This window comes from Macaca nemestrina, chromosome 1 (assembly GCF_043159975.1).
Source record: "Macaca nemestrina isolate mMacNem1 chromosome 1, mMacNem.hap1, whole genome shotgun sequence".
Classification (NCBI taxonomy): Eukaryota; Metazoa; Chordata; class Mammalia; order Primates; family Cercopithecidae; genus Macaca; species Macaca nemestrina.
In genome coordinates, this window is record NC_092125.1 from 19,926,588 (window position 1) to 19,936,952 (window position 10,365).

At 43.7% G+C, this 10,365-nt stretch overlaps 1 protein-coding gene across 2 annotated transcripts in view; it reads right to left on the reverse strand.

The window, feature by feature from the left end:
• Positions 1-10,288, reverse strand: part of LOC105499137 (RAB4A, member RAS oncogene family) — a 34,181-nt gene extending 23,893 nt beyond the window's left edge. For both annotated transcript variants that reach the window (XM_011771598.2, XM_011771596.2), the window contains exon 1: positions 10,028-10,288. Coding sequence is in view for 1 of the 2 variants with exons in the window: in XM_011771596.2 (XP_011769898.1) it covers positions 10,028-10,058 (31 nt within the window). In the remaining variant the exon portion in view is untranslated. The remainder of the gene's footprint in view (positions 1-10,027) is intronic.
• Positions 10,289-10,365: the final 77 nt, after the last annotated feature.

The following is a 10,365-nucleotide window of genomic DNA, read 5'->3' on the forward strand; positions in this document are numbered from 1 at the left end:
ACATAACTATTAATACATAAGGGTAAAGCCACCAATAAGATATAGGTATCTTGAACATGTATATGCCAAACGGCTGTAAAATATGTCAAGCAAAAACTAACAGAATTAAAAGGACAGACAAACCCACCATTATAGCCCGAGATTTTAACGCTAAGTAAAATGTTAACTGGATGGTTGGCAGTTTCTTATAAAACTAAACATTTAAGTACCATATGATTCAGCAACTGCACTCCTAGACATTCATCTCGGAGAAATGAAGACTTTGTGTCATATAAAACCCTGTATATGAATGTTTATGGCAGTTGTATTGGTATAGCCCCAAACTGGAAACAACCCAGATGTTCTTTAACAGGTAAATTGTTAGACAATCTTTGGTACACTCATAACAAGGAATGCTACTCAGCAATAACAAGGATTAAATTGTCAACACATGCAATAACCTGGATGTATCTCCAGAGAATTATACTGAGTGAAAAAGTCAATCCCAAAAAATTGCAAGTGCAAGATTCCATTTATATAACATTCTTAAAATGACAAAACTATAGAAATGGAGAATAGATTTGTGGTTGCCAAAGGCTAAGGGAAATGTGGTGATAGGAAGGAAGTCTGTGCCTATAAAAGGGCAACAGGAGAGATCTTTGTGGTGATGGAAGTGTCCCGGATCTGTGTCAACGTCAATATCCTAGTTGTGATATTCTGCAATAATTTTGTAAGTTTTTCCCATTGGAGAAAACTAGGAAAAGGGTGCATGAGAACTCCGTATTTTTTCTTACAACTATATGAATCTACAATGATCTCAAAATAGAAAGCTTAACTGAAAAAAAAAATATTACATTATCAGACAATGACTCTGTAAGTTTACTATGCACAGTCCCCAAACTGGAAGAATTAGCAAAGGATTCAAGAAGGAAACAATACCAGAAGGAAGGAGTAGCAGAAAAGCAGCTGAGCTGTCTATTAATTCTTTTTCTGTGTGGTGATACATGTATTTAGATAACATAGATAATACTATATGGACGATGAATTATTCCTTGGTAGATGATGAGAATCCAACTTCAGGAGGAGTTTCAGTTAGTGCTGAATTACCTGGATCTCACAGAAATCATTCTGGCAGGAATGTATGGCATTATGTTCTCTCAGAGTGTTCAACATTTGCTGGTTTGCAGCAATGATGATCTCACTCATCATGACTCCATATCAGAATATGGCAGAATCTGTACTAGTTTTATGGGTTTATTTTGCATTTTTAATCTGTGGTTTTCTCTTTCTTTTTCCTTGCTTAACAGTGGATGACATATATATAGCATACCAAGTGTATGTTTTATATGTTAAGTGTATAGTGCTTAACAACTACAGAAAGGCTTAACAGGAACAGGTGAATAGCCATATTACAGAGTAATTAATGAAGGGAAAATGCCTATGTAGGTTATATAAGATAACTAAATGTGAATTGGTTAAATAATTGTGTCCACCTAAATTAGATTTGGTGTTTATTATAGTGAACGTTAACTTGAGGGCTCAAACTCACGATAAATTTTTCTCGTTCAGTTTATGATAATTACATTCACCTGATGAGGGTTTCCTACAGAATGAATTAAGCTTGAAGGGAAAGACCACACCCCAAAGCAGAAAATCTAAAACAGATACATCCTACTAATGTACTTTTAACTTTCCACATGAAATGTCAAATGAGATGACAGGAAAGGTATCAAATAATTAGAATTCAATCTTGGGCAAATGTCAGCCATTCAGGAACACAGACAAAATAAAGACTAGGAAAAAATGGCCTCCTACCCACTGAAATAGCAAACATAAAGCCAAAAAAGATTAACTCTACAGGAGACACCTCATTTGGAATTGACTGACTTGTTTTACATTCACTTCAAACAGCACTATTACCTAATGCCCCAAACTGCAGCAGATCAAAGGTATATACTGAAGTAGGACTGTGAACTACAGGCACAAAGGCAGATGGGGACAGCAGGGCATGAGCTAGAAAGTGACCATAATAGCACAGCACATTTTGTGCAGCAGTTGATAGTCAAGGATGACCTTGAGTGTTCAAGAAAATTAAGCTATATTCAGCAGACAAGATGACCTCTGCCTTCCTAGTTTTTTCCCCAAGCAATGGTCTTGCTTTCGAGATTTCCAAAGGTCAGAAAGGAAGCACGAATGTATGGCCTCTCACCGTATAATGCACTTCATGTGTCTTACTTCCTGGCAGAAGAGGCTAAGTGCCGTGGTATAGCATTAGAATTTGGGTAGAATGGAGTCATTTAAACAAGGTTTCCTTCTTTAGGAATTAAAGGCTTAGGGTCTGTGATTATGAAAACTGAGATAAGAGATGCTGAAGGTTCTGAGGAGGAATAGGCTTTAAGGCAAAACAATAAACTGCAAATTCAGAGATTAAGTTGAAAATACCTGTAAGTCAACACAGTGGAGATTTGGGGAAGCAGTTCTCATAAGGGCTGAATGTGAAAAGAGCAGCTAAGTGAGAAAAAGGCTGCCAAGTGTCCACTGACTGATCATCAGCATCCCTGGTGAAACCAACATCGCTTCAGGTGGGGGCAAAATCCTAATTACAGTCAGTTGAAGAATGAAGGAAGACAGACACTGTTGACAAAAAGTACTGACAGCTCTTATAAGCAGTTTAGCTGTGAGGGAAAGGAGAGACAGAGGTTGTTAAAGGAGGAAGGCGCAAAGCCAGGAAGCTACCAGTGGAAAGAGAAAGGAGGGGAACAGACATGATGGGTGAAGTGGGGACCTGAAGCTTTAGAGATGGGGTCCAAAGTAGAAGGCTGGGGTTAGTTTTAAACAAGAGAGACCTTCTTCTGAGACGACATAGAAAGGGTTAAGGATGAGGTAAGCAAGTTTGCAGACATGGCATCTTTTCCTTACATCTACTGGTGGTCATCTACTAGAAGTGAGAGAATGGGCTCGAGGAGATGCGTGAAGGTTTAAAATAGCTGATGTGGAGAAAGACAGAGGTGACCAGGATAAGAAAAATGATTGCTAAGTATTACTGAGTACCCAGCTGGAAGCAGAGACCATACATCTGCAATGATCTCAATCTAAAAGGAGCTCTGTCTGCACAGCAGGCAAGGCAGACGGCTGGGTAGCCAGGGCTGGAGCTGTGCAAAGTGTGTGTAGCTGAAAGAAAAAGGACGAGGTGGAAGGAAATGCCATGGGTGTCTTATCTGAAGAGAGAGCAGCTCATTGCCTGAAAAGAAGAAAGGGGCCAGGCATGGTGGATCATGCCTGTAATCCCAGCACTTTGGGAGGCCAAGGTGGGCAGATCACTTGAGGTTAGGAGATCGAGACCAGCCTGGCCAACATGGTGAAACAGGACTCTACTAAAAATACAAAAATTAGCCAGGTGTGGTGGCACACACTTGTAATCCCAGCGACTCAGGAGGCTGAGGCACAAGAATCACTTGAACCTAGGAGGTGGAGGTTTCAGTGAGCTGAGATAGTGCCACTGCACTCCAGACTGGGCAACAGAGTGAGACTCCATCTCAAAACAAACAAACAAACATAAATAAAAAAAAAGAAGAAGAAAGGGAGGAGATGGACCAGCAGCCTGCAGCTCTGAAAGTGAAGAATGGATGGAGTTGGAGTGGTCAGAACGGGATAGGTGACAAAGTCCAGGGAGCAGCCAGGGAAGGGAGTACCTGAAGAGGTGGTAGAAGAGATGTAACTTCATCCTGACTAGAGATCAAGTCAAGGAACTGTGGAGCTGAGTTGTTGACTGACCTCTGCAAGGACACTGCAGTGACCCAGGATCCGTCAGGAGTTGGAGCAAAAGAACAAGACCATATGACAGATGACCTTGTTGAGTAAGGACTATCCCCAGGGTCATCAGATAACAGCAACGAGGAGCCGGGAGAGGACAGAATATAAGATGACACGTACTTTAAAGGACAAAAAGTTTTGGTACAATGGTCAGGGAGGAATTGAACAGTGGAAACCTTGATGAAATGCTGGTTAGGAGAGGTGGAAGGTTTGGGCAGCAGAGGAACACATGACATGTGGAGGAGAAGAATAAGAAGTAAAGGAGGTGGAACAGGCAGCAAAAGTTAATCATGGGACTCTGCAGTGTGCCTGTGGGAGCCGCGGTTCACCTAAGCCTGAATTAAACGTTGTCATCACAGAGGAATCCTGACCCTTGTAAATTTAACATTTGCAGCACAGGCTCCCCAACAATTGCTCCAGGTTCGTGATTGGGTCTTTGGTTTTCCTGACCCATTCGTTGGGATCACATGCACTGAGGAAGCTGATGTGAGGAAGCCAGTTACTTAGCAGGCCAGCTCTTTGCTATTTTCCACTGATATAACAATTTTTATTTATATATATATATAAAATAATTATATATAATTGTAAATGATTTATATATAAACTATTTAAAATACATATATATATTATGTATCTATATTATATATAGATATATAGTTCTTCTAAAGCGGAAGACTACTCCCATCCTGGCCCAGGAGGCTCTCATATCCTCATGAACCCAGGTTCCAGGTGCTGTGGAAGCTGCCACAGGGGCAGTGGTGCGGATGCTGAATGGCAAGCTGCAAGACAGTCAGCACAGCTGCTCAAGTCACTGTGACGAAGAACTTTGGAATGAAACCCAATTTTCTTACCTTTTAATCATGTAAACTGGCCCTAATTTAACTTTCCTTTGCATCTTTCAGGGTAAACAGTAACTTAAACCATGTTAAGAAGTCAGCTCAAAAGACTCTGAAACCAAATAGATCCAGGAGGTAAGGATGGGGAAGAATTAAAAATGGACTCTAACTTTATCTTCTAGGCAAACACAGGAAAAATAGAAGACGGGTATAGGCGTGAGTAGTTTGTTGGGTTTGGGACGTATTGTGTTCAGATGCCAGGAGGCCACCGAGGTGTAGTTAGGTAGCTGAAAATAAGACCTGTAGTTTGAGTGAAGGATGCGACGAGAAATATAGATGTTACAGTCATCAGCGCATCAGCAGTAAATCATGGGCATGGGCTGGAATACTTTACAGTTTAAATGACCATGAGAAAGAATAATATTTTGTTTTTTCAAAAAATCGTGTTTTCAGAGTTTTCGAGCATGGAGTCATTACATGTCTCCCTGGACCAACAGCACCTGCATGGCCCGGAAGCTGGTCAGATGCAGATCTCCCTCACCCTCTAAGTCAGGATCTACATTTTAACACACCAGGGGTCTCGTGTGCACATTAGTTTGACAAGCACTGGTGCAATGTTTCCCAAACTTTGGTACTTGAAATGTTCACCAGCTTTCAGTGAATGAGAAAAAGAAAATGACAAACATGTATAATCATATATTTATTCAACTTGAAGAAATGTCCTTTGTTTTGGTGTTACAGGATTCCTTTGCTGACATGTTTACCTGTTCTTTCATGAAATTAAGGTAAAGGGCAATTGGGGTGATTTCCCTAACAGCAAGTTATTTCATACTTTATTGGAACCAGGTGACTTTGAAATGCTATTTACAGCTGGGCGCGGTGGCTCACGCCTGCAATCCCAGCACTTTGGGAGGCTGAGGAGGGTGGATCATGAGGTCAGGAGTTTGGAGGCCAGCCTGACCAACATAGTGAAACCCTGTCTCTACTAAATATACAAAAAAAATTAGCTAGGTGTGGTGGCGGGCACCCGTAGTCCCAGCTACTTGGGAGGCTGAGGCAGGAGAATCGCTTGAACCCAGGAGGTGGAGGGTGCGGTGTGCTGAGGTCGCACCACTGCACTCCAGCCTGGGCAACAGTGCAAGACTGTCTCAAAGAAAAAAAAAAAAGAAAAGAAATGTTACTTCCTTTATCAAGGATATCTTCTTCACTCCATCTTGCTTTGTCATCCTAAATTTCTCCATGAGTCGTATTTTGATGAGCAAAGCCTATATTTTAGCTTCTTAGGGCTGTCATCACAAAGAACCACAAACTGGGAAGCTTAAAACAACAGAAGTTTACTGTCTCACAGTCTGGAGGCCAGGCGTTCAAATTCAAAGTGCTGGTAGGGTCAAGCTCTCTCTGAAGGCTCTAGGGAAGGATCCCTCCTTACCTCTCTCTGGCTTCTGGTGGTTGCCAGCCATCCCTTGGCACTCCTTGGCTGGTAGATGCATCCTTCCAATCTTGGCCTCCATCCTCACATCTCTTTCTCCCCGAATACATGTGTGTCTAAGTTTCCCTCATCTTATAAGGACACCAGGCAACGAATTAGGGCCCACTGTAATTCAGTATGATGACCTCATCTTAACTTGATTACATCTGCAAAGATCTTATTTCCAAATGCGGTCACATTCATGGGTACTAGGGGTTAGGACTTAAACAGATATTTTGGGGAACACAACTCAACCCAAACAGCCTACAATGAAACAGTTTTAAAGGAAAATATTCTGATAATTCTCAAAATTATATGGCAAATACTGTAATACTGTGCTGTTTTCAAAATGAAGCACAAAATAAAAACATTAAGAGTATATTTTAATAAAAATGAGCACAGAACCAGCAATTTGAGTTGTATTCTTTTCATATATTATTCCCATTGTAGATGGCATAAACTCTAATATATGCAGAGATTTTGTATTAGATTTTTCCTCACTCTCAAACTGCCCCAGCACTTAAATTTTAAAAGAAATTTCTGGCATTTTCCTACTACATATACTTTTTAGCTCCTTTCTGAACATTGCTGCTTGGCATCAAAATTACTTCCAGTTTGTCATCTCCCAGGTCTCAGATGGCTGAAGCAGAGTTCCTTGGGAAGTCCCAAGCCATACTAACCAGCCAGGACTTTAAGAATGTAGTGTATCTAATGACATTTGGGAAAATTTTGTTTCATATTCAGATTAAGGGTTACATCCGAAACCTAAGATTTCAATTTGCTTCATGATATTACATAAAGTACAATATTCAAGTGGTGACTTCAAAGCAACAAAAAATGTTCAACACTACTCAGTCTATGGAAGGTGAAATACTGTTTTAATATGTTAAAAAGCATATTAAATGAACACATTAATGAAAGGTAGCTCATTAACAGTACATTTTAGCAGGGCACAGTGGCTCATGCCTGTGATCTCAACACTTTGGGAGGTGGAGGCATGAGGATCACTTGAGCCCAGGAGTTCGAGATGACACTGCAACAGTGAGAGACCTCGTCTTGACAAAGAAAATTAAAAAAAAAAAAAAAATTAGCCAGGTGTGGTGGCATGCACCTGTGGTCCCAGCTGCTCAGGAGGCTGAAGTGGGAGGATTACTTGAGCTAGGGAGGTGGAGGCTGCAGTGAGCCATGATTGTGTCACTGCACTCCAGTCTGGGTGACAGAGTGAGGACCTGTCTCCAAAAAAAAAAAAAGATTGAAAAAAAAAAAACCCAAAAAACAAAAACCCAGTACATTTCATGCACTGGCCCTTGATTTTTCCTCATCCCTCTGTCAAGCTACACAGAGCCTCCTTTTACAGAAGAGCAAATGAGCACAGAGTACAAAGGAGTTTAAAGGTTAGGCAAACATTCCTTCACCAGCTCAGAGGCAAATATCCAGAAGGGAGCCTGACTGTTTCACTTTTAAGGAACAATGCCATATAAATATGGCCACTGATATGTCCAAGTGACAGCCTAGGACTTGGTTCTAGGTGACTTTTACTTCGGCTTGGCAAACTTCAACTGTCCTGCTTGCTCTTTCTAAAGCCCATTTTCTTTTTTTGAGAGTCTCACTCTGTCATCCAGGTTGGAGTGCAGTGGCGCAATCTTGTCTCACTGCACCTTTGCCTCCTGGGTTCAAGCAATCTCATGCCTAAGCCTCCCAAGTAGCTGGGACTACAAGCGTACCACCATGCCCAGGTAATTTTTCGTATTTTTAATAGGGTTGGGGTTTCGCCATGTTGGCCAGGCTGGTATCGAACTCCTGAGCTCAAGTGATCTGCCCCCTTGGCCTTCCAAAGTGCTGGGATTACAGGCGTGAGCCATCACGTCTGGCCTCATTTTCTATTTATTAGTTTCTACTAGTTTTTGATTAATTTCCTCTATTAGAAGAAAAGATTCAATTCAGAATTGCAAAGTAAAAACATACTTGGAAGTTATCATGAAATAAGAATACTAATGGTTAAAGCCTTATGATCAGAATGCAATCAATCTGTGAAGCTCAAAAGTTCAGTTAACTGTGTCTGAAGTGGAGATGCCAAAGATATGCTCTATTTTATCAGTTGTTATCATTGTGTAAACGAAAAATGAAACATAAAAGGTCCTTTCTTACTGATTCATGACCCCCACTTGCTTTTCTTCTTTGGACATTCCACCTTTCCCTTGTGCTCTGTGCTCCTTACTCAGGTTAAAGAAACTCAGCGTGGGCTAAAGAGCACTTGAAAATAAAGAAGTGCAAAGATGCAACCAAAAATTGCTAAAGAGCATGTTTTCCTTACATTTCTGACTGTGGTTCTCTACAGGAAGAACCAGACCACTGCCATTTGCAGAAGCATTTGCAAACACTTGTCCTGATGAAGGCATCGACTTACTGGAGGATTTCCTAAGCCTTCTAGGAACAGATGTCATGCCCCTGTGTCACCAAGAACAGGGCAGTACCAGTCACAGGAGTCACTCACTGAAGGTGGACCAAAGGCACTGTGACCCCAGCATGGAAGCCCTTCCAAAAGTTCCCATTTTTTCTTACAAGACAGACTCACGCCTTCCTCAAGGCCCTCTCCTCTCTGTCTCCTCATCCATCTCTCCAGCGTGGTGCTCAAAACACACCCTTCTTGAGTTGCCCTTCCCACAGGCCTGAGATGTTCTGTGTGTTGCCTGGCTAATGCCTCCCCGACACCCCCTGTCTGGGTCACCTTTCTTTCTAACACACTTTCACGGACCACACTCCTTAAGAACTCTTGGCTGGTTTTTAATTATTCACTCATTAGTATCACAATTGGATGAATACTGCATTCCCTCAATAGACGGTACGCTCCATGAGACTAGAGCCGTGTCTGCTGTCTTTCTGCAGGACTTACAGCCCTCCCAGCACGGTGCCCGCTTCCCTGATGCCATTCCACAGTATTTGTTGCCGAGAAGGAGGCAGCACGCCAGGACAGATGGAGACAGGACTAATTTGGCTTGAGGTATGTAATTTTGAACTTGAGCCTCTCTCTGGGACTGTAAAACTCCAAATCAAAGTCTTAATCTGAGAATACACACATCTGAAAGACTGATTAGGGACTGGTAAACATCTATTAATATTCAACTCTGATAGAAAGTACAAGTTGTTTATTCTTACCACGCAAGGCCAAAAAAGGGGAGAAAAAAAAAAAACACCACACAGTATATGCACTGGGAAAGCTTTCGCTTATTCAAAACAGTATTTGTCGAGCACCTCCAGGTCTGGGTGCTGCAGGGGAAACAAAGATTAAACAGCCAAGGCTTTGCTTCCAAGGTGCTTACTGTCTTAAGGATACAAGGCATGTTTATAAATAGCCAAAATGCAACTCAGAAAAGACTAAAAAACACTGAGAGGGAGGGAGAAATAAACGAAGAGGTCTCCGGAGGAAGAGATGAATTAGTCTATCAGTAACTCCTCACCGTAATCCCAATGTAAAGCAAGGAATTCCAAACCAGGAAAGGTCAAACTGAAGTATTTGAGGAACACAGGCGTCGCCCTAAGCCCTTCACACGGCTCGCTGGGGATAATATAGCAGCTGAAACGGAACATCAAGCTGGCTTTCCAAACCTTCAGTTATTTACATTAGACTGAGAGGGGAAAAGCGCTAACAGTGCAGGGGCAGAGAAAGAGCAAGAGGAAACTTGAAAAGGCGGATCACTCCAATGCGCTGTGCACAGCCCCGCCCGCGCCCGGCGCACCCGCTACCCCACCCGAGCTCTCCGCGGCCCGCGTCCCCCATCTCGGTCCTAGGCCCAGACACCTCCGAGACCCGTCCCACGGCTCCGGCCGGCGCCACCGCCACCCTCAAGACCCCCGCAGCCCAAGCCCGGCCCCGCGCCGGCGACGCCCCCTGCGGCCCGATCCGCGCGCCCAGCCAGTCCCGGCCTCGTACCGTAGGTTTCGGACATGGCCGTCTGCGACATCTTGGGAGCGGCGCCGCCTCTCGCCGGGTCACCGGCTGCACTCGCCCGCGGTCCGCTGGCGCGTCTCGCTGGGGAAGAACCTGGGGCGGGAGACCGGAGGAGGGAGGGGCCCGACCGGTCCCCACGGCAACCGCCGGCCTCCCAGCGGCTGAGGCCCAGCCGGACTCCAGCTCCGCGCAGGCGCAGGGACCTCCACCCTCCGTCCGGCCGCGACCGCGAGGAGGAAGAGGAGATGGGCTACCCGAGGCCCGGCCCACGCCGCGTTCGCGCGTGCGCACGGGGAGGCGGGGGGCGGGGCGCATGGGGA